This window comes from Hyaena hyaena, unplaced genomic scaffold, assembly GCF_003009895.1.
Source record: "Hyaena hyaena isolate Hyena2069 unplaced genomic scaffold, ASM300989v1 scaffold_370, whole genome shotgun sequence".
In the NCBI taxonomy this organism is placed as follows: Eukaryota; Metazoa; Chordata; class Mammalia; order Carnivora; family Hyaenidae; genus Hyaena; species Hyaena hyaena.
In genome coordinates, this window is record NW_024081001.1 from 199,034 (window position 1) to 223,281 (window position 24,248).

Below are 24,248 nucleotides of genomic sequence, written 5' to 3' on the forward strand. Positions count from 1 at the left end.
CCAATCAGGCAGTACCCACAAGGGAGGAAATCCTACCACTGGTCCCTCATTACCCAGAGCTAAATGCTACACTCCTAGATGTAGTCATCTGGGTTTATTTACAAGACTTCATCAGCTCTACACATGTTCTGTGGATTTTTCTTAGCACTACAAAGCTCAGAGACTTACAGAGAGGTCAAAATATCCGTGGCCTCAAATATGTGAGTTAGCAAAAGATTAAGGAAATACCTCACCTCTGACAGAGAGCAGTCTGACATCTGAGCACAGTTTTATCTGGTGGGATGCCCAGAAACCATGGGTGTTCTCATCACTTTGAGCTTCTTCCACAGTCATGGAGTGTCCCTCTGGCTCCATTTTGTGGATCCCAAAGAGTTTAGGCACCCTGGAGAGAATCAAACTTCTTACAAGGTGGCTACTTTTGGCAGATAGTCCCTTCCTTACAGGAACATCTGAAGATATCTGTAGAACACATTGGAGATTAAAATACCTTCATGGTTTCAAATCCCTTTACCTTTCTTTTCTTGATCCTGTTAAAAAATTTTAAAAATCCTTCAAAGGGAAAGAAACCACCCCCTATTTCTAGGCATTAGGGAAGCTCCAAATCTAGCTGTGGTGAGGAAACTAAGCTGCAGATGAGTTAATTTCCTTGCTCAGGGCATATTCTAGAAGAGATAATAGCAGTTGTGACTTTGGCGTTTCCAGTATTCCAAGTTCCCTTCCTAGATAGCATACCTCAAACCTGAGTACCGCTTTGCCCCATTGACATTTCTTTCTCACCTTTTTAAGGAAACTCTCCAAGGTACTGAACTTTTATGTGGCTAATGCAGATGACTCCAGCAAGACAGAATTGCTTTTTGCTGCTTTGAAAGCCCTAAAGTACTTATTTAGATTCATCATCCAATCCAGAGTACTCTACTTGAGGTAATGGTAGCTGTAATAAGATGTTTATGTGCCTCTTCTCTCTTCATGGACTTTTCCTTAATTCTCATGCTCATGTTCAGCTCTGTGAGTCATGGTTGGGTCATGGAATTGCCAAATTTCAGAACTTCAAGGCTGAAGATGGAGGTAGACGTCGAAACCAACAGAAGGCCCATGCAAAGTCCTTCCGAGTCAGAATTTCTAGGGCAGAAATGACAACAGGGCTTAGAGATGCTGGTGGCTACAGTGTGCAGCTTGATGAAAACCTTGGTTGGTGATGACAGCTTTAGGAAGCAAGGTTCCTGTGGCCAGACTGCATTTAGCTCAGTAAAGGACTCTGTGATGATACTGGGTTTACAAATCTCGGATGGTGAGCTCTTGCTGGTGGTGGATGGAGAATGATGGCAGTTGTCTGGGAGAGATGTTTCCTCAGGTGCGTGTTTCTTTACTGACATCATGCTTAGCTATGTGATGAAACTAAGCCACAGAGATATGATCATTCACACCTGAAATTTCTAGACTAACAGCTCCATCAAAAATAGCCAAGATGAAGAATGAGAAAATAACTTCTCTGGGAATGCCCACACCCCAACGCGATCTCTACCTTTCAATAATAGCAGGATTTCCAAGCTATTAAATTAAAATATATTGTTAAGACATGTTTGGAAACCAGACAGATCGTATGCTAACATATTATTGGGAATAACACTGTAGGTGAGAGGGCTTCATGTCTAGATTTGAGCAGTTTTATTGTTTGTAACGTGGTATGTTTGAAAAATCATAAACAAAACTAACAGCAGACAATTAATGTTAAAAAAGCTCACAACATACTGTATAGATCAAAGCCTTTAATTAGCTTTACTAATGAAAGGCTCTTACCAGTCAACAAAAGAATATCAACACCGTGAATAATAGAAAACAAAAACAGATAATTTATAAGAGACAAATTCAAGCGGTAAATTCAATTTCTTAAAAAATATTCAGACTATGAAAATGCTATACACACACACTATTCTTATCTATACATTTGATAAAGATTAAAAATCTTTATCCTTAAAAAAAAAAAATCTTTATCCTTTGATGAAGTTGGACAAAAAGTGGTCCTGCATTTTAAGCTGATAGGAATGTAAATTCATTAAGGGCAGAATGAATGAAAAGCAAAAACAAAACAAAAACTACAAAAAGCAAAAGAAAATACCACGTTGGCTAGTAATAGCCCATCTAAGAATTTATCTAATGGAAAGAAATCCATCAGGTGTGAACAAAGATGAATGATAAAAATATGTATATATTCAGCCCTTTCAGAAATGTTAATGAGGAAAGATGACTGTTCTTAAACAAAACTAAGGCATAAGACATAAGTACAGTATGATCCCATTTCAAAAATATTAGAGGTTTGGGGGCGCCTGGGTGGCTCAGTCGGTTAAGCGTCCAACTTCAGCTCAGGTCATGATCTCGCGGTTCGTGGGTTCGAGCCCCGTGTTGGGCTCTGTGCTGACAGCTAGCTCAGAGCCTGGAGCCTGTTTCAGATTCTGTGTCTCCCTCTCTGACCCTCCCCTGCTCACACTCTTCTCTCTCTCTCTCAAATAAATAAAACATTTAAAAAAATGTTAGAGGTTCGGAATCTAAAATTTTAGTAGGAGTAAAATTGTGAGTAACAGGGTTTTAAGCAGGTTAGTTTTATTCTTTCTGCATTTTTAAAGTTTCTACAGTGATTTTGTACATTTTTGTAGTTTCTAAAAACTAATGACATAAAAGTTCAGATGAGTGAAAGACCATTCCCCCTTCCCTTACAGAAGAGAGCAGGGTTTACCCAGGGCTCTGCAGTCTCTGTCTCTTCAGAGAAGCTTCTTTTATAGCTAGTTCCTTGTATTTTGCAATTATGTTAAATTTCCACCAATTTAGTTAGGGCCTGGATTGTGTCCCACTGAGGGAATATTCCCTTATCTAAAAGTTTCTACAGTGAACTCTGATGTACAGCAATAAAAGTCCTCATAAAACCATAGAAAGAAAACCTAAATTTATGAAACTGAGAAATTTTTTCCACTGATGATTCACTAGTGTGTCACCCTTCGCAACGTTGCAGTGCATCTGAACCATCCTTTTCAACATCATATTAAGAAGACAACAATGGAAAAGCCAAGATTAGTGTGATTAAGTAACCCATGGAATTAACTAAGGGAGTTGCTGTGTTGAACTTAGTCTCTGAGCACCTGTTTATGGTTATTCCCCTCCACCCATCTGTTTTTTCTCATTAGAGAGGAACTTGCTCTGAGAAAGAAAGCCTAGAAATCTACATTCCCTGCCTGCTTAGATCTGATAGACACATCTGTTTCCTGGCCCTGTCCAGGAGCTACAAATGAAATCTCACCACACCCCCATCTCCTGCAACCCGAGCACCCTGCCCCCCACCAGTTTGCCCTCATCAGAACATATATTCCTCTTCTAAGCTCACTTCCTGGCTGGAATATACCTCCACTGGGGAGACACCTAGGGAAAATGAAAATTGTAAATTGCCCACAGTAGGGCATGGATAACTCCATCTTCATCGATGTGTCTTGTATTAGTCCCCTCCCCCCTTTTTTTAAATGCTGGTACGTAGGATGCCAGGTATTGCTATGGGTGCTGGAGATCGAACAGGAGATTAAACAAGGCTCCCACTCTAACATTGCCTGTGGGTTGCATGGAAGCCAGGGAGGCAAAGAGTGAAGAAAGACACTGTAAGATCATTACAGATAGGTTAAGGGCTAGCAGGGGAGGTGTTGGTGAGGTAATAACCAGGGAGGGAGAAGATCTCTCCAGGAGCTGGTGTTTGGGTTGAGACTGAACAAGGTGGTGGTGGGGGGTCAGTGCAGGAAGCGGTGTGTAGGGCAATACCTGCTAAGGCCAGGGTCCTGTGGGGCCTGGGTGAGGAGTCAGGAGAAGCCAGTATTGCTGGGCCAAGTGGAACTAGAATGGGGAGTGGCCGGCTAACGACAGATGAGGTAGGGCCTGGTAAGCCATGGTGAAGCACGTGGATTTCATCCCAAGTGGAATGGGAAGCCATTGAAGGGTTTCAGTCAGAGAAGCAGTAAAACGTGGTTGACATTTCCAGTGATTATCTCCTCTCTTGGGTGGAAAGTGGATTATCAAGGGTGAAGAGGCATGGGCCTCCAGCATTGCTTAGGTGACAGGTCTTTTTGAAAATGCCTTTTTAAAGACAGAAAGCCTGACAGATTTTCTCTTTCTGCTGTTAAGGTTTTACGGCCAAAGCGAAGATGGAGATGAATTTAATAATTCAATCCGCCAGTTGTTTCTCGCCTTCAATATGCTGATGGACAGGCCCCTGGAGGAAGCTGTTAAGATCAAGGTCAGCGTGGTTTTCAGCATGGACGCCTCTTTCAGTGCTGTTGCTGATGTTCTGTGACAACAGACGGAGCCATGGTGGGAGAGAAAGTGAATCCTAATTTGTGGAAAGCTGGTGAATTTTAGTATGACCAAAGAAAGTTGTCAAGGGCAAGACCTGTGTTTCAACTTTTATGTACATTTGTATTCTCAAATGTATTCTCAAATGACAGTTTGCCAAAGACAGACTGTCCTTTTAGACGTCCTGTGAATGGCCGTTGTGGTCCCTGTGAATTCAGCTGATTGATCCTGACGTTACAGGCAACAGGTTTTTATTCCGAGTCCCTGCCCATTCCTCCCAGAAGCCCAAAGTCACCATCCTGTTCATCATTATCAATTTTTTTAATGTAAAATAGGCAATCTCTGGGGATTCAGCTCTGAGCTTTATTATTTCTTCTTTGCTCTTTATGGCTGCTTTGTGAGGGAGAGACGTCAAGATTTTAACTACCTCCTTAGATAGAAAAATGAATTCCAAATAGTGCCTGTTGGTAAAGAAGAAGAAGAAAAAAAGCCATGTCGCCTGACTTTTTATGAGAAAGATTTTAGGAGATCACCTCTAGCAACATGGAGCTCTCTTCTCTAATGCGAGGGCATCCGTTTCCAGTTCCCTATTGTAGATTTCAAGCCTTTTCTTCCCGAGATTAAGGAGTACATTGTGTGTCCATCCTGTCTGGCAACTGAATTTGCCCTTTGGTATTTCCTCTTACAGGGGGCAGCTCTGAAGTACCTTCCCAGCATAATTAATGACGTCAAACTTGTGTTCGACCCTGTTGAGCTCAGGTAAATAGCAAAACATATTCATTTGTTGACTTTAGCAGAGAAGCAGCCCCTGGCTTGGCTGGGGCCTGGGCTGTTCCCTGTTCTCTTACTCTTCTAATCTCCCTTTGTGCTCCGTTTCTGTGGAAGATCTAAAAGGAGCCACAAAGCCTACCCCTGTGAGAGATTTGCACTTTCTCTGGGGGAATCAAGACACGCAGACATAAAATTAACTACAGAAGAAAGTACATAATGATACACTTCCAGCCCCACACCTAAGTATCCCGGCACTGCAGAGTCAGATGGTGAGCGACAGCGGGGTGGAGTCGGCCAGAAAAGGATTGTGCAGAAGTAGCGTTAAGGCAGGTCTGCAAAGCCAGGATAGATGTGACCGCACTCGGATAGTTTACACGGGGCCAGCCCCGAGGCCGAGCACTATAACAGCGCTCATGGAATACGGTCTCGCCTTCACTTCCTAGGAACAGACTCCCAGGGCGTCTGGGAGAGATTTCCAGGTCAAGCTCTCCACGCCCGAGTCTCAGAGTAGAGGGGAATCGTGTAATGATAGCTTGAGTGCGACGGAGTGTGCAGATACCAACCTCTGGGGTTTCTCTTGCAGCATGCTCTTCTGCAAGTTCATTCAGAGCATTCCTGACAACCAGTTAGTTCGCCAGAAACTTAACTGCATGACCAAGATAGTGGAGAGCAATCTTTTCCGGCAGTCGGGTATGTCTTCACCAACAACTACTGCTTGTCAGAATTCCAGGCCTCAGGAGCTGCTTCAGCCAACACTTGCTTTTTTTTTTTTTTTAATGTCAATAATGTTCTTGCCAGTAGTTTTTTATGATTTAGCGACATCCAGAGAAACCGGTTTTAAGACTATGAAGTCAGTTCAGCATTTCTGAGAGTATCTTAAAGAACAGAGTCCTGCATTTTTCATTTCATTTTATTTACTTATTTATTTTTTGAGAGACAGGGTGCATGCAAGTGAGCGAGAGGCAGAGAGAGAGAGAAGCAGGGCTCATCTGAAGCAGGGCTAGAGCTCCCCCCAAGCACGGCTCGAACTCACAAGCCATGAGACCATGACCTAAGCCGAAGTCAGATTCTTAACTGACTGAGGCAACCAGGCGCCGCCCCCCAGAACCATGCGTTTTTTAATGAGAACAATCCAGTATTTCATTAATTGGAGTGCTTTGTCCTAAAAAATAGACACCTCAGAAAGTAGCAGGCAAGTAGAAAGATAGTCTTTTTAGACAGATATGTCTTCTTTGACCTGTACTTACTGTGTATTCTAGAAAGCCATGGGTTGGTAGTGCAGGGGAGTGCTGGGGCCATCTGTCCCAGCTCAGGAGAGCATATTATGTGATCTCTCTCAACTCCATGCTCAGCCATGTCACGTGAGGAGCTGAAAATGGACCAGCGTAGAAGTATTTACAGCACAGAGATTGGCCAACACTATAAGTTACAGGTTGGGGAGGGGTGAGAAGGGGAGTACTAAGTTGGAGAACCAGATCACCAGCATGCTACTGGGAAGCCAGAGGGTATGGAGGCATGAAAGCTCTCACATGGATGAAATACTATTCGTTTTGTGACTAGAGGGAAGGCATACGGCCACCAAGTCTAAATCATTGTGTTCCTGTCCCAAGGCTGATATGGGGAAGACGTCCAGTAGCTGGTCTTTCCCCCCAAAAACCTAAGACTTGCTAAACAGGGGCAGCTATGGGAATTACTCTCAGGTCAGGGGCTCCCGGAGGGTGAACCCACGTAACATGTGTTGCCTGGAGAGTCTGAGGACCAGCAGGACTCTTCAGAAATTAGGGAAAGGTCAGTGGGTTGTTGGTGGAAGGCCTTCTGGCCTTGCCCCGGGCTAGTTCTATAACTTTGGTCACACAAGGAACCTCCTGCAAGTCAGCCTCCATATTCACGGAAGGAAGGATTTGAACTGCCTCACATCAGTAGCCTCTTTCGGCCCTGACACTGTCTGACCCTGTGGATTTTTGCTTAGAAATTCTAGCTGTCACAAGGACACTGTTGGAAGTGTGCACAAAGCTAGTGAATGCTCTTAATTAGAAAATGTAATGTTATTAAACATCTTAATATACTGCACTGCCTCTGCCTCTAAGCGTGCAGAAAGGATAAATGAGATGTGTCGTGGGGTTCTGGTTAGAGGAAGTAATCTCACTGTTAACAGTTATTTCCGTTTGTGGCCAGAATATCTGGCCTCATCATAAAGTTGTATAATAGTGACGATCTCTGAAGGAAGACATCATAGAAAACTGAGCTTTTATTTTGTGAAGTCCACGCACCTGCAAAAACATGATCAGAATGTCCTCAAAACACATTGAAATGTACTAGTGAAAGTTCACTCAGTGTTTATATGAATTTTAGAGTAAATTCTCCCCCTTAGGTGGAAACTTTTCAAACATTAAGTATAACTTCCTTAGTTTTTTCATTTCAGATGACTTAGCATTCAACTAACAAGTTGGCTTTTTTTTTTTTTTTTTTAAAGCTAAAGAAATTGTTGACTACTTTACGCATTTTCACATAGGTACCAGTGATAGGTGTCAGTTTCTTAGCTTTTAACACCAAGTTACAGGCCTTGGGGCGCCTGGGTGGCTCAGTCAGTGAGGCGTCCCGACTCTTGATTTCAGCTCAGGTCGTGATCTCACGGTTGTGGGATCGAGCCCTGCGCCAGACTCTGTGCTGAACGCAGAGCCTGCTTGGGATTCTCTCTCTCCCTCTCTCTCTCTGCCCCCCCTCCTCAAAATAAATAAACACTAAAAACATTAAGAAGTAAAAATCAAGTTACAGGACTGACGTTCCACGCCGAACATGCCATGCTTCCTGCCCGCAGGGATCTAGCCCTGCTGGGCAGAGCCAAGAGGTCAGCTATGGCAGCGGGGGTGGGAGGGGGAGGTGCAGGAAGAAGCTGGGCATTTCAGGGGTGCCACCCGCTGAGTGTATGCATTTTCTCCCCCAGAGTGCAGAGATGTCCTGCTGCCGCTGCTGATCGACCAGCTCAGCGGCCAGTTAGATGACAACTGCAGCAAGCCCGACCATGAGGCCAGCTCGCAGCTTCTGAGCAACATCCTGGAAGTGCTGGACAGGAAGGATGTGGTGAGTGGAATCGTCACCGAGGCACACCACGGCCCACCCTCGGCCCTTTGCCTAGGGCAAGATCGCCTTCCCTACCTGAGGGCTCCACCCAGGCGGTTTTCGAAGCCCAGCCACCGGGGACAGGCTGCGCTGGTTTTGAGGTGATCGCAGAGGCTGCTGCTTGCTAGAACCTTCTCTGCACCTCTCTGTCCGGGAGGGTCTGCTTACTGCTGGTGCCTGCTGCCACTGTGTTTCCAGGCTTGTCCCCCCTGGAGATCCCTGAGGGGATGTTAAAGAATCGGAGCCCTGCTCAGATCGTTTAAGCAGAAACCCTGGCCCTCTTATACCTATGGCACTGACTGGACTATTGTAGATACTCCGGAGCTTCTGGGACATCCTCATTTTTAAGTTCTGACACTGATCCTCCCTTTTGGAGCCTGGCAGATACAATGTGCTTTCTTGTCTCGCTTCTCCTCTGTGACCGAGGCATCCATACTCCCCCAAACCCTGGGGCCGCATCCGCCTGGGTTTACTACCTTCTAGAGACAGCACAGCCCGTAGCCTAGGCATGGCCTCCCCTAAGAGGCTGGAGAAGAGATCAGAATGTGTTCAGTTGAGCGCAAACCATACTTCCCACCCCCCACAACGGCCCCATGGCTCCAGTGTTCATACAGAGCAGGGAAAACCCTCTTGGCTTTGCCTACGCCCCTTCTCTTACCTGTATCTCCAGGTCCAGTTCTGCGAAAGCAATTGGAGAGGCCTCTGTCCCTATTCCCATAGCCAAATTCTTAGCTCACCTTTCAGAGGCACCCCCAGCGTGGCCACAGGCTGCCTCATCTCCTCTTCGCATGGGCGTGGCCACATTTCTGCTAATTCCCGCCTTAGCCACAGATGTGTGGGAGTATGCCATGGCTTTCCCGGCCTAGCCCCCCCTTCCATGTGTCCCTGCAGCCCACCTCACTGTTTGCATTATTATTTGATATTTGTTAATTATAGGTCACGCTCCCCCTCCCGTTTTCTTCAGTGTGTTGCTAGAAACCGCATAAAACATAATAGGTTTCCCCAAGGAATCTTGTGGTTGGGTATTAGATTCCTAACCAGGGATTTTATAACAAAGAAGTAAATGTGACCAACCATATCATAATGATAATAATATTTTTAGAAAGTAACTTTTATGACTCAGTAATCAAAACACTAAAATGAAGCTCAAAGTTGTAGTTAGCAATAGTGAGTTTACTAGGGATTTTGGTTTGGGCGGGCTCTGGCATTCTAGAAGTGTATGTATATGATCCATAGCTGTTTCGAAACATGGGAATCAGGCTGTTTCTTTTCTGGTTCCAGTGTTAGCACGTGTAGTTCTTTTTCTTTTTTTTCTTTTTTTTTAATATTTATTTGTGAGAGAGAAAAAGGAGGAGAGTGTGTGTGTGAGTGGGGGAGGGACAGAAAAAGGGGAGACACAGAACCCGAGGCAGGCTCCAGGCTCTGAGCTGCCAGCACAGAGCCTGATACCGGGCTCAAACTCATTAACTGTGAGATCATGACCTGAGCTGAAGTCTGACACTTAACCAACTGAGCCACCCGGGAGCCTGGCACACGTAACTCTTTATCTTGAGGCACTCTGCAGGCGCCTCAGTTTCCCATTCCATAACATGTCAGGATGGTTCCAGATAACCTCTTAGACCTCTTGATCTCTTCCACTTCTAACCCAGTTTTTTGTTATTGTTGTTCTTGTTATTTTGGGTTTTTTTGTCTGTTATTTAAAGTTTATTTACTTATTTTGAGAGAGAGAGAGAGAGAGAGAGAGAGCACGTGAGCATGTGCAAGCCGGAGAGGGCCCGAAAGAGAAGGAGAGAGAGAATCCCAAGCAGGCTCTACGCTCAGCGTGGAGCACAGTGTGGGGCTCGATCCTACAACCGTGAGATCATGACCTGAGCTGAAATCAAGAGTTGTTCACTTAACCAACTGAGCCTCTCAGGTGCCCCTTGTTTTGTTTTTTTAATATAATATCTCTACCTACCTTCTTAGCATGTAGAAGGACTCTTTGGAGATGACTTTAATGTGTTTACATCTTGTCCTGATTTAATGGACCGAAAAAACTTTTTTGGGTCTTCTGATAAGGTTCTCTATAGTAGGAGAAGTGTTCAAAATGATTGATCTTAGAGCTCTGTTAAGGTAGTAAATTTGATAGTTTTTTTGGTGATGGGAATGATACGGTTTTATCCCCCCGCCATCACTGATAGATGTTTGCATGTAAATGTACAAACAGGTGCAAACTAACTGTATATGTCTTCCTACATTTTCTCATCACCTCAGTTAGTTCCAGGCTCTAATTACTGACATGTATTCCTATGCCTTTTTATAATCCTCCAGGATTCCTCTTCTCCCAAAGCTAGATCTCCAAACTGTCCATATTCTTCAAAGCCTAGCTATAGTAGAACCCCATGGGGTTTTCCTGGTGCAGCCCTGCCCCAGCGCCCCCCCACCCCCACGCACACACCCCTCTGCTACTTCCCTCCATGCCCTCCTTACATCTTGTGTAGGACTCTTCTCATTTTGAACCAGCACTTATGATTCAGGTCACAGGCCCGTCTTAAACCGCTCCCGTGCCCCAGGCGCCACGATGGGTGTATGTCAGAGTGCGGCAGTGAACAGGAGAAGCAAGTCGTCTGCCGTCACGGAGCTGACCTTCAATTTGTTCATTTATTTGTTTTATTTCACAAGGATTTCATGTGATCAGCAGCTGAACAGAGCTGACCTTCTAGGAGGATCCTTACGTTTTGCTCGTTTATCTTCAAGCCCCAGCTCTCCCGATCAGAGAATGTCTGATTCCTTTTCTAACCTCCACCCGGGGCCGGCGCAGGGCTCCCACACCGAGCCAGGTCTGCGGTGTGGTCTCGGTACATGAATAGAGGAGAAAGCAGTCTCAAGAGAGAGGGAAGGTTTTATAGATCGTTTTCACTCAAAGAAATGGGAAGCAAATGAATAAATAATAAAAACAAAGGAGAGAAGGGAGGCACAAAAGGGAAGCTGGTAGCACTTGGTATTTTAATAAAACTAGATATAGCAGCGATGTAGCTATTTGAAGCAATAACCAGAGTTTCAGACTATCTATCACAATGTAAGAAGGGACACAGGCTTTGTAAAGACAAGTTGATTATTGCTAAGGTGGAGCTAAGTGAGTATAACATCCTGTAAGGGATCTGGGTCTTGTTTTCTTCCATCTGGGAAAACAGAAGCTCAGCAGAGGTAAATAATTGCTCAAAGTCGCACATGACAGAGTCCAAGCATTGAATCCCTGTGTCAGTCCACTTGTTAAAACACCACAGTCAGAGGCTCAGCCAACAGATATCTGTCTTTCATGGTTCTGGAGATGGGAAGTCCGAAGTCAGGGTGCCGGAATGGCAGGGTTCCTGGGGAGGGTCCCCCTTCTGGCCTAAAAACAGCTGCCTGCTCTTTGTCCTCACATGGCCTTCACTCAGTGTGTCTGGAGAGAGGAAAAACAAGCTGTCTGTTGTCTCTCCTTACAAGACCAGGGCCGTGCCTTCATGTCTAACTTGCCCCCCAAAAGCCCATGTCAATATTCTATCACATAAGGGTTTAGAGCACCAGCATCTGACTTTTGTGGCTTGTTTTAATTTAAAAAAAAATTTTTTTAAGTGGAGCACCTGGGTGGCTCAGTTGGTTAAGCGTCTGACTTCGGCTCACATCATGATCTCATGCTTCATGAGTTTGAGCCCCACATCGGGCTCTGTGCTGACACCCCAGAGCCTGGAGCCTGCTTCAGATTCTGTGTCTCCCTTTCTCTCTGCTCCTCTCCTGCTTGCACTCTGTCTTTCTCTCTCAAAAATGAATAAATGTTAAAAAAAATTTCAAAAAACTTGTTTTTTAAGTAATCTCTCCACCCAATGTGAGGCTTGAACCCATGACCTGGAGATCAAGAGTCACATGCTCTACTGACTGAGCCAGCCAGGCACTTGCAGCATATGGCTTTTTTTAAAAAATAAAGTTTATTTACTTATTTGTGGGGTGGGGGAAGAGCAGAGAGAGGAAGACAGAGAATCCCAAACAGGCCCAATGCAGGGCTTGAACTCACAAACCATAGATCATGACCTGATCCAAAATCAAGAGTCAGACACTTAACCAACTGAGCCAGGTGCCCCAGCCCCCGCAGATGACTTCCGAACACAAACATTCAGTCAATAGCAAATCTCCCTCACTTGAATTTCTTAGCGTTTTTCCTCCTAACACAGAAAGTGGCAAGAACTCTGAATTTTTGCCTTTTACTCCCCATGCATGTGCCTCGGTGTCCTGGGCTACCCAGTGTGCTCAGTGTCAGGACTGAGTTCTCGTGCCAGAGGCCTCCTCCCAAACTATGTGGAGTTCGTGGCCCCTGTGATCTTGGAGGGAGTGTGGATGATCTGGGCTGTGAGGGAGGCGTTCTTCCCCTGATTTAAAGGGAAAACTCATCTGTCCAAGGTTCTTTGTGGGAAAAGGGAGGCTGAGTCTGAGGAAGAAGGTGTCACTTCCCATGTTTCCCCCTCAGGGCCCCACGGCGATGCACGTCCAGCTGATAATGGAACGGCTGCTGAGGAGGATCAACCGGACGGTGATTGGGATGAGCCGCCAGTCTCCGCACATCGTGAGTGTCGTTGCAGGGGACTGCGCCACCACCGCCGCTCCTCAGTGCCCCCCCTGCCCTTTGGGAGTCCTCTGGACTGGCATCTTGGGACCAGATCCCCACATGCCCCTCTCACGGTTCACAGTATGTGCGTGCACGCCGCACGCCCTGAGAAATTGATGGATCTAGAACTTCCGGGCCCTCTCCGATGGGTGACCTTGGTTCTAACCGCCAGCAGATCTCGATTCCAACACTGATTTTCCCTTGAGGGAAAATGATCCAAAGAGGTGCGGGGGAGGGCGATGGGAGAGCGTTGTTGGCCACCCTGTTAACCGCGGGAGTGCAGATCCGTGCTCAAGGAACCGTGCTCATATCAAAGACTAGACAAAGCCTGTTGTAATAACGTTTGAGCAGAGACGGACCAAGAGGCCTGAGCACCCTGGGCAGGGAAACCCAGCCTTCATTCGACCTCATACCCTCTCAGCATTTGTTTAATATGTCATTTAAGGAAAACATAAACCTTTGTGAGCAGACAATGAAGGGTTTTGGTGGCTGCATTCAGTCCTTCCTCTGTAACTCCTATAACTGTGTTCTGATTCTCAGTATGTGGTGGGGGTGCTCTGTCTGGATCTACTCTTATTCGAATAACAGTACCACTATTAGTACTTCTAGCTGTAGTGATGATTAATAGAAGCGGCCATTAGCTGCTTTTTAATTTTTTTAACGTTTATTTATGTTTGAAAGAAAGAGTATGAGCGGGAGAGGGGCAGAGAGAGAAGGAGACGGATTCTGAAGCAGGCTCCAGGCCCCGAGCTGTCAGCATAGGGCTTGAACTGAGGAATAGTGAGATCATGACCTGAGCTGAAGTCAGACGCTTAACTGACGGAGCCACCCAGGCTCCCCTCTAACTGTTTTTTGTTTTGTTTGTTTTTGTTTTTTTACCTGCCAGAAATTATTTTAAGCACTTTACATTTCAAGAAAACTTCACACAAATCCTATGGGGTAGTTCTCATTAGCTCCATTTTCCAAACCCGGAAACACTGCAGAGAGAACTTGAGACCTGCCTGAGGGACACCTGGGTGGCTCAGTGGGTGGAACATCCAACCCTTGATTTCAGCTCAGGTCAGGATCTCAGGGTTTCCTGAGTTCAAGCCCTGCCTCGGGCCCTGCTCTAGTAGTACAGATACTGCTGGGATTCTCTCTCTCTCTCCCTTACTCTCTGCCCCTCCCCCACTTGCACTGTCTCCATCTCTCTCAAAATAAATAAATAAACTTAAAAAACAAACAAACATGATTTTCCTGAGAAGGGAAAATTTGACCAAAGACTTGGAGAAAGTAGGGGGTCCTGTTAAGGTGTGGGGAGGGGCCTTTTAGGCGCAGGTGGTGGCCAGGGCCGAAACCTTAAGATGTCCCTTGTAAGATTCAGCTTTGGTGACAGAGCTGATCTAAATAGGGATATAGAGAAGTCCCTGCTAAGATTAAGACTCAAGGCTATCCAAAACAGAAAAGGATTCAGGTCTTACACTACAATACGAATTGTTAATTAATTTTTCTCGCCAAGCCATTGCTTCCATCTATGTAAAGAACATATAAAGAAAGGCAGTTGGATAACTATTTTGTTAAGGAAATGATACATTGGTTTTCAGGTAATACATAACATGTCTTAATTAAATTTACCTCTTTAACCTCCTTGAGTAGAGAAATAGTTATCTTCCTAGTGGTTTAAACCAACTCAAGAATGTTGGCTCAGTATGTTTGAAGAGAAGGGTGGGGATTTGAATGGGAAAGAAGCAGGGTTCCTGTCAGATTTCTGTTAAAGTTAAGATGATGGGAGTGGTAATGGCTGAGATACAGGAATGGTAAGAATGTTGGAGAAAGAGAAGCCTAGGACGGAAACAAGGGAGACAGTGAAAGAGAAGCCAAAGAAACAGTACAAAGAGACATAGCAGATAATGAATGAATGATATATATGTATATATGTACGTATGTATATGCCTTAATATAGTTTATTCCCATAATCAGGAATGGTTAAGTATTATAGGATCAGTTAATAAAATATATTGCTTGGATAAATGGAAAAAAGCTGTATGACTGTCTCCATAGATGCCAAAATCTATGTGATGGATAGATCTTCTATTCCAAATTAATGAGCGATGTTAAAATGCAATCACCAGGCAACTTATCACCTGATGGTTATTAAAAGGAGAATCAGGATATTAAGTCTCAAGCCTATTGTTTAGCATTTTTCTATAAATAACAGCCAATGTAATAATACACACACACACACACACACACACACACACAAAGTACGACTTTTGAAAAAGGAGAAAATAATTGTCATTATTTTTAGCCGAAATGAGTTGCTATTTCTAGGAAACCCAATAACCTTCACAAAATTTTAACAGAAGTGACAAATAACTTATTAAACTAACCAGATTCAGAATAAAGAGACAATATTCAGTGGCCTTTCTCTATTACAGAAGTTGCTATTTAGCGATTATAAAGGAAAAATCCCACTTAATTTAGTCACAAAAATGTGAGAGTAAAAATAAAACAAGAGTGGGCACTGGCTGGCTGTCAGAAGAATAGGCAACTCTTCATTGTGGGGTCATGAGTCTGAGCCCCATGTTACATGAATAAATAAATAAAAACTTTAGGGGCGCCTAGGTGGCTCAGTCAGTTGAGCGTCCGACTTTGGCTCAGGTCATGATCTCACGGTTCGTGGGTTCGAGCCCCACACCAGGCTCTCTGGTGACAGCTAGTTCAGAGCCTGGAGCCTGGTTTGGATTCTGTGTCTCCCTCTCTCTCTGCCCTTCTGCCACTTGTGCTCTGTCTCTGTCTCTGTCAAAAATAAATAAAGAAAAATAAAAATAAATAAAAATTACAGTATAATTAACATACAGTTTTATATTCGTTTCAGATGTACAATACAGTGATTGAACGGTTCTATATGTTACTCAGTGCTCATCAGGACAAAAGTGCTCTTAAATCCCTTTCACCTATACCTATTTTTAAGAGAACTGAGATTCCTGAATTTTTACAAATGGAAAGGATACTATAAAAGAAAAAGTGAAGTTTACTAGATAAAAAATTAAACGCCTATATGTGAAAATAATTACACACACACACACACACACATATACACATACACTAAATGTTAAGCACCAAACTCTAAAAATTATTTGCAAAAAATAAATAAATAAATAAAATTATTTGTAAAATATGTGGTGAAAGGCTAATAGTCTTTAAAATACAAAACCTATTACAAGCCATTTTAAAAAAGATACTTTCATAGAAAAATATGTGAAGAATATAAGCAAACAGCAAAATGAGAAAAAATAAATGGCCAACCAACAGAGTGTATAATTCAGAGCAAAGGAAATGCAAAGTAACCAAAACTGAAATGCAAATACTGATACCCGGAATAGGCAAAGGCCTAGAGAAACAAGTGGTGTTAAGATACTGATCTGAATGCAAACTCAGTGTGATTTGGCAATATATATCAAAAGCCTTAGGACAACAAGATTACCTTGCTTTATAATCAGAAAAATAAACTTTTTTAAACAAAAGAGAGCAAGACATTCATTCATAGAAAGGTGTACGTGGATATTCCCTCATTGTCTTTGCGTTTAGGAAGTCATTCCCTCCATCCCCTAAATTCATCTCTGTGCCCATTCATGTTAATAACTCTATGAATACAGGAGGTCATTACCCCTAGACGTTTGCCCTCTGGCCAGAAAATTAAGTCTGTGATTCAGATATGATTAGACAAGGGGAAAGCACATTAAATATGTAATTTCTCACTTCAAAAATATAAATTAATGGAGCACCTGGGTGGCGCATTTAGTTAAGAATCCGACTTTGGTTCAGGTCATGATCTCATGGTTCATGGGTTCAGACCCCACATAGCAGCTCTTTGCTGACAGCTCAGAGCCTGGAGTCTACTTCAGATTCTGTGTCTCCCACTCTGTGTCTGTCCCCCGCTCACACTCCATCTCTCTCTATCCTTCAAAAATGAATAAATGGTAAAAAAAAACATTTAAATATATATATAAATTGATAAACATATCAAGTTGTTCAGTCCCTTTATCCATAGCATGTCCGTAACCATATGTGCATAACATGGCAGAAGTAACTGAAAGATTCTGGAGCTGGAAAGATGCGATTGAAGTGTTCCAGCAGGGAGCACTCCTGCCCCAATCTCACTGCTCTTCCACTCTCAGTTTCACGATCTCTTTTTCCTCCTTGCTTCCCTTCACAGAAGATATGTGCCGTTTCAGACATGTCTGAATGGACTCCAACTCTCTCTGTCTCAGAAAGAAACCCATAGTCCCCAGGTTATTTGTATTGTAACTTGTCATCTAGCTGAGATCTTAGCATCAGGGTACGTTGACCTACAGGACACTACAAGTCGTACCATTAAAGGGATGAGTAAAGCCCTCCACATTCCTTAACTTAGACCTGGAAGGGGAGAGCATTTTAAGCAGAAACAGCAAAGCGTGTGCCTTTTAGACCTTCAGAACGCAGAAGGTTGCCAGTTTGATAGGGTCCCTGTTTTGGGTAATTGGGTGGAGAAAACCAAAGTGCGTGCACATGGGTCTTGTTTCGTCAGTCGGTGGTCTAAGGGGTTCTGGATTTGTGTTTCTTTTCTCCTTCCAGGGGGGTTTCGTGTCCTGTATGATTGCGATCCTGCAGCAAATGGATGACAGCCACTACAGCCACTATATCAGCACTTTCAAAACCAGACAAGACATCATTGTAAGTTGTCTTCATTGGGGCCTGGTAACTTTATGACCTCTTCTATATGGCACATGCACACCCAAACAATCACCCAAACAGAGCATCATGAGTCTCTTCCCACCTACCTCCAATGCTGCATGTCTGTGCACAATAATAAGAGGAAATGGTTGATTCTGACTTTCTCTCTGTGATAGGATTTCAAGATTCTAGAACATGTACCAGGAAGCCATCACTCAGCCTCCTCAGTCTCTTGAATTTAGAGAGAACCCTTATTTAGAAGTGTTTAAGAGATCTTTCTTGCTCTCAGAGGAGAGGAGTACCTCATTCTCAGAGATGGCAGTCATGCCATGGGAAGGATTCTAGAAGGCAGAGCTATGCACAGTGCTGTCTCTGTGGTGGTGGTTGGCGGCATCATTTTCAGTACTCCCTGGAAACGGAGACAAGGAGAGGGAATACTTGTCCCTTAGAACATCTGTAAGGTATCTAAGGTTGAAAATATTCCATTCTCTTTTGTTTTCAGCAAGAAAATTGTTCCCACGATTACTATTTAGCGTGCTACCAAAGATTGCCTAAGAGGCAGAGGTAGGCCCTGGCCACTTCCCCAAGATCTTTCCCTTTAGGGAATTGTTAATGGGCTTTTAAACGTCTCCAAAAGTATGGTCCTATCTTGTAAAGTGGTGGGCTAGACACAGCTCAGTCAGTAATCCAGTGTCCCATTGCACAAGTCCTTGCTGTGGACAGTCTCTCACCATCAGTGCATAGTCCAGTCTTCTCTGTGCTCTACATTCTCTACTTTCTGTTCATATTAGACTCGTAGCAGGTGGCCTGTACACCCTACGATATCTAGCTCTTTCTTGGCCTGTTGACTTCCTTTCTGTGAGGTCCACCTGATGGAAAAGCACACAAGGAACTGCACAGAAAGCATTGTGTAGTAGGAGGAGGAGCAAAGAACTGAATCTAGTAGTAGAGTCAGGGATAAACTATGTCACTTAATCTGGAGGCATCCATGAGCCTCTTCTTAGGCCATACCCTAGCAGGCAGCATGGTACAGGGGCCCATAGCAATATGTGGGCATGCCTGCAGAGACCAAGTGCAAGGGAGTTGGGAAGAGAGGAAGGGAGGGGAGAGATGGAGGCTGATGGTATAGTGGGTTGAAGAACAATAGGCTTTAGGGGTGCCTGGGTGGCTCAGTCGGTTAAGTGTCCGACTTCGGCTTAGGTCATGATCTCACAGTTCGGCATGATCTCACGGTTCTTGAGTTCGAGCCCCACGTCAGGCTCTGTGCTGACAGCTCGGAGCCTGGAGCCTGCTTCGGATTCTGTCTTCCTCTCTCTCTGCCCCTCCCCCGCTCATGCTCTGTCTTTCCATTTCTCAAAAATAAACAAACATTCAAAAAAAAAAAAAAACACAGGCTTTAGAACATCCAGATCTGGGTTTGAAATTGGGCTGTTCTACTTCCTTCTATGAAATTTTGGGCCAGCTCTAAATCTCTAAAGCTCAATTTCCTTCTCTGTAAGCTGGTACCTAAGTCGAGGGTTAATGTAAAGGAGTATTGATGGAGTCCACACCTGGTAATTATCTAGCTTTTTGCTTGGCATGTAGTTAATGCCTCTGCGGATCAGCTATAATAGTGACGTTATTATTATTATTGTCATGTAAGATAAAGTTGATATAAAAATAGTTTAGTGATTCTTTAAAACTTTCCCTCAGTAGGTAGAACAAGGTAAGTTCTATTCAGGCTCTTGATGATTTGGTTCCATGAAGTAAGCAAAAAAACAGATTTAACTTTGTTTTCTAGAGCAATGCTAAGCTCTTCCCTCTGTTAGTTACCTAACTAAAAGAGGATTATTATCCCCATGAGAGAACTGTAGTCATCAGGGGTAACCCTGCAGGGGACAGCTAGGCCTTTTGACTTCCAGGGGACTCTCTTTTCCCTTCCTCCTGTTGCCTTCTGAAGAAATCACTTGGAAGATTTTGGGAAATGGGACATAAAATGAGATCTTGGATAATCTGTGAATTGCCTTTATTATGTTATATCATCATTGTGTACAATTAATTTAGATTACCAAAAGAGTCAAATGTAGAATCAGCATCAGAAGTGGATAACTGGGGACACGTTGGGTGGCTCAGTCCGTTGAGCATCCAACTCTTGATTTTGTCCCAGTTCATGATCTCTTGGTCACGAGATCAAGCCCCACGTCTGGCTCCTCTCTGAGTGTGGCGTCTGCTCAAGATTCTCTCTGTCTCTCTGTTTCTCCCTCTCTCTCTCCTTCTCTCCCCCACTTCTCTCCTTCTTTCCCTCTGCCCCACCTCGCCTGTGTGCTCTCTCTCTCCCTAAAAAAAATTAAAATTAAAAAAAATTTTGTTTAAGATTTATTTTTGAGAAAGAGAGCACAAGTGCAGAAGGGGCAGGGGGCGGGGCAGGGGGCTGGGGGGGCTTGTAGACAGAAGATCCAGAGCGGGCTCTGTGCTGACGGCAGTGAGTCCAATATGGGGCAGAAACTCACAAACTATGAGATCATGACCTGAACCGAAGTCGAATGTTCAACCAACTGAGCCACCCAGATGCCCCTAAAAAAATTTTGTTTTGGAAAGAAGTGGGTAACTGTCATTTAAACTTAATCTTTTCTCCACACACCATGAATTCTTACTGATTTGAGAGAGTTTTTAGAATACTTAATAAATTGTGGGCATGCTTACAAGATATGATGAAGAATTTTAAAACTCATCAAATACATCTATGATTTGAGAATCAAAGATAGAAAAAGTTTGATTCGCCATTGAGCCAAAGGAAGGTGCAAGGATAGCACATACTTAAGAGCCAGAGTGGTTCTTGCTCCTGTCCTGTGTGGCCAGAAGTCAGCCATCTTGCCCACCATCTCGGAGGAGCAGCCTTACAAATAGGACCCAGGCTGCCTGCTTCCCCACCGCTGTGCTCCTCTTGCTGCCTGATGTAACTCATAAGGCAGAACTGTGTGGTTTGGTGCCAGAGGAATTGGCCCGGGTTTTCATCTCAGGAATCTGAGTGGAAAATATCTAAATTTAACTAACTAATAAATAAAAAGCTTTCAAAACTTCTTAGCTTTGAATTTTAGTCCGAATTGCTCTATTCCTAAGTTGATTTTTGCTCACAGCGCCCTTTTGAGTAAAAGAGCTGTTTTTCAGATATTGTGCTCTGTGTTCTTTCGTTATTACCATCATTGCAGTGCACTGCTACGATCTCTTTTTAAGGGCCATTAAGAACCCTTCCCCCAGGCTACCCATGGGAACATTCCTGGAATAGAAGGAATCCTGACTTTGCTTTTTATTTATAGTGGTTTTGTTCTGTTCTAATAATAATAAAGGAGAATCAGACTCCGAGTTATTAGCAGTCTCACCATTGTTGGTAAATTCATTCTAAGTGCGTAGCTCTGTTCCGACAACACTTGGCAGGAGAGGACTCAAGACATTATGGCTTTAAAGTTGGGGTCCAGAACTCCAAGTTCTCTTCCCCACTCTCCCACTTCCTAGTTTCTGTGGCCTTAAGTCTTTTACTTTTTTCACAGGCCTCAGTTTTATCAGTTATTAAACGTGGACAACTTTTTCTGACCTTGTCAGACCCCTAAAAACCTTATTAAAATGTAGGCTGTTGGGCGCCTCGGTGGCTAAGTCGGTTAAGCGTCCAACTTCAGCTCAGGTCATGATCTCAAGGTTAGTGGGTTTGAGCCCCGTGTCAGGCTCTGTGCTGACAACTAGCTCAAAGCCTTAAGCCTGCTTCAGATTCTGTGTCTCCCTCACTCTCTGACCCTCCCCTGCTCACACTGTCTCTCTCTCTCTCTCTCTCAGAAATAAATAAAAACATTAATAAAATTTTTTAATAAATAAGTTAATTTTAAAAAGGTAAGCTATAATTACAGGCTAGGGACATTGTGTTCTGATGCTGAGCTCCTTCTAGTCACCCAGTGTTTCCTCAAACTCTCCTCCTTTGTTCTCGGCAGGATTTCCTCATGGAAACTTTTATCATGTTCAAGGATCTGATCGGAAAGAATGTCTATGCCAAAGACTGGATGGTCATGAATATGACACAGAGCAGGTAAGACGGCCTGGGGCAAGGCCTGAGGCATTTGATTCTGAATAACTTGGCTCTTATGACCAGGTATGGGACCTCCTGTGGAGTGCTATTAAATTTCTTTGAGGTATATTCATGCTCTGTGGAGCAAGGAACCTCCTGTTTCTGGATTGCTAATTCTTTCCTCATGGTCTCACCTGGGACACTTCTACTCAGGTGTGGTGCCCTCATTGCCCAACTCCTGTCATCCTTGGCTCTCCCACAGTGCCCCTCAGTGGCTCTGCATTGTCTTCATCATTATAACATTCAGGGCCTCTTCAGCCTGGTCTACCCTGCTTTTCTAGCCTTGGCTTCCTCTATTTCCCTTGGTAGCACTTCCCTGTGCTCCAACCAAACTGGCCTTTCCCCTGGTCCCCAGACATGTTCTGTGCTTTCCATTGGGTGGCTTCTTCCACCTGCAGTGCCTTCCCCATAACCTCTGGTTGTCAGTATGCCACCTAGTCCTCAAGGTCTTTCTCACGCCATCTCCAAAGAAAACCTTCCTGACCTGGATGTTGTGTTTTCTTCCTTTGATTTCCCGTAACTCTTTGACACCCCCTCCCATGAATTTTCAATATTCTTTATTGGGTCATGGTTCTGTTCACAGGTCACAGGTGACCCCCACCAAGTAGCAGACATCTTAAGACCAGGAACCCTCTTTTTCAAGGCAAACCTTAAGCCAGTGTTTTGCGATTGTTGGACCACAATGGAATGGAAGCAAAATGAACTACATATACATTTTTTCCCAGAGTTTTTATATAAATACATATATATATATATACACACATTATATATATAAGATTTCAGAATTATATAAATAAGCATATAATATTAAGATTTCAGAATGTTTTTAGTGAAGTAAATAAAGTAAACCATTCTAAGAGTTGTTAAATCTTAGAAAAAACCTCCCCAACTATGTACACATTAAAGGAAAAAATGGCATCAGTATCACCAGACTTGGAAAGACAGGCATCGCAGTAGAGTGCCAAGAACCCTGTCTGAGGCTCAGGAGACCTGGTTGGTCATCTCAGCTCTACCCCCAAGTGGCTAAATTGTGGCGCAGTCTGCCGTGGATCTCGTAGACCATTCTAGAAACTGAACTTCAGTGCCCTCTCCAGACTGCTCTGACATTGGTCTCTGATGACCTCAATAGATGCAAGGGTCTTATGTTGCAGAGCCCAGGTTTGGTTTGCTTTGGTTTGTAATGTAGATAGGAAATGTTTTAAAAGAGCAGAAAGTTGCCTTCTTTAGCTGGTGTTTTCTTCCCATAGGGTTTTCCTCCGTGCTATAAATCAGTTTACTGAGGTTCTCACAAGGTTCTTCATGGATCAAGCAAGCTTTGAACTTCAGGTAAGCATGGCTACTCACTTTGTTGTTCCTTGAATTCTCAGCCACAGCAAGAGAACTGTTGCATTTTGGAAAACGTCACTTCAAATTTTATCAATTTCTTCCTTCCTTCCTTCCTTCCTTCCTTCCTTCCTTCCTTCCTTCCTTCCTTCCTTCCTTCCTTCCTCCTTTCCTTTCCTTTCCTTTCCTTTCCTTTCCTTTCCTTTCCTTTCCTTTCCTTTCCTTTCCTTTCCTTTCCCTTCCTTTCCTTTCCTTTCCTTTCCTTTCCTTTCCTTTCCTTTCCTTTCCTTTCCTTTCCTTTCCTTTCCTTTCCTTTCCTTTCCCTTTCTTTCTTTCTTTCTTTCTTTCTTTCTTTCTTTCTTTCTTTCTTTCTTTCTTTCTTTCTTTTCTTTCCTTTCTTCTTTTTTAATACTTACTTTTAAGAGACAGAGCATGAGCTGAGGAGGGGCAGAGAGAGTCAGGGGGAGACACAGAATCTGAAGCAGACTCCAGGCTCTGAGCTGTCAGCACAGAGCCCGATGCAGGGCTCTAACTCACGAATCACAAAATCATGCGTGACCTGAGCTGAAGTGGGACACTTAACCAACTGAGCCACCAAGGCTCCTTGTAGAGCCCCTTTCATTTTCAAATGCAAATGATTTTCTTGTTTTTTTCCTCCATTCCTGTCACTCTGTCCTCCAGATACAATCAAATAGAGTTTTTTCTTTTTTCTGTAAAAGTAATATAGGTTAAAAAAAAAAAAAGTAATAGTAGAAAACATAGCGAAGCAAAAAGAAGGAAATTGAAAGACAAATAGTCCCTTACCTTCTGCTGTTAACACAAATACACATATATACGTGCTTGCAGCCAGGCACACAGATACTTCTCTGCCTACAAGTGATTTAGTTTCTAAGGGCAGGTTTCTGTACACACTTGTTTGAAATTCCAAAGTGATGGCAAATCAGGTGACCACTAACCCCATCTTCATTCATTTATTCCTTCATTCATCCAACAAATATTAGAGTATTTATATGCACTGGGCACCATTTTGGGCCCTGGTGAAGCCAGGCACATTCCCTGCTCTCATGGCCCACCCATTCCAGCAAACATTTTGTTGGTGAGATGCTTTTGCTGTGTCATGGGGCTTTATTTATATCTGTGAGACTTTAAAAGTGGAGATTCAGGGTGCCTGGGTGGCTCAGTCGGTTAAGTGTCCAACTTGGGCTCAGGTCATGATCTCACAGTCTGTGGGTTTGAGCCCCACTGCATCAGGCTCTGTGCTGACAGCTCAGAGCCTGGAGCCTGCTTTGGATTCTGTGTCTC

General features: G+C 43.8%; 1 protein-coding gene across 1 annotated transcript in view; it reads left to right on the forward strand.

The window, feature by feature from the left end:
• The window catches only part of DOCK5 (dedicator of cytokinesis 5), a 216,426-nt gene that overhangs the window by 140,066 nt on the left and 52,112 nt on the right, over positions 1-24,248 (forward strand). Inside the window, exons 22-30 of the mRNA XM_039250418.1 lie at positions 787-921; positions 4,156-4,267; positions 5,012-5,082; positions 5,678-5,784; positions 8,039-8,175; positions 12,698-12,793; positions 17,432-17,530; positions 21,490-21,584; positions 22,871-22,949. Of these exons, the coding sequence (XP_039106349.1) occupies positions 787-921; positions 4,156-4,267; positions 5,012-5,082; positions 5,678-5,784; positions 8,039-8,175; positions 12,698-12,793; positions 17,432-17,530; positions 21,490-21,584; positions 22,871-22,949 (931 nt within the window). The remainder of the gene's footprint in view (positions 1-786; positions 922-4,155; positions 4,268-5,011; positions 5,083-5,677; positions 5,785-8,038; positions 8,176-12,697; positions 12,794-17,431; positions 17,531-21,489; positions 21,585-22,870; positions 22,950-24,248) is intronic.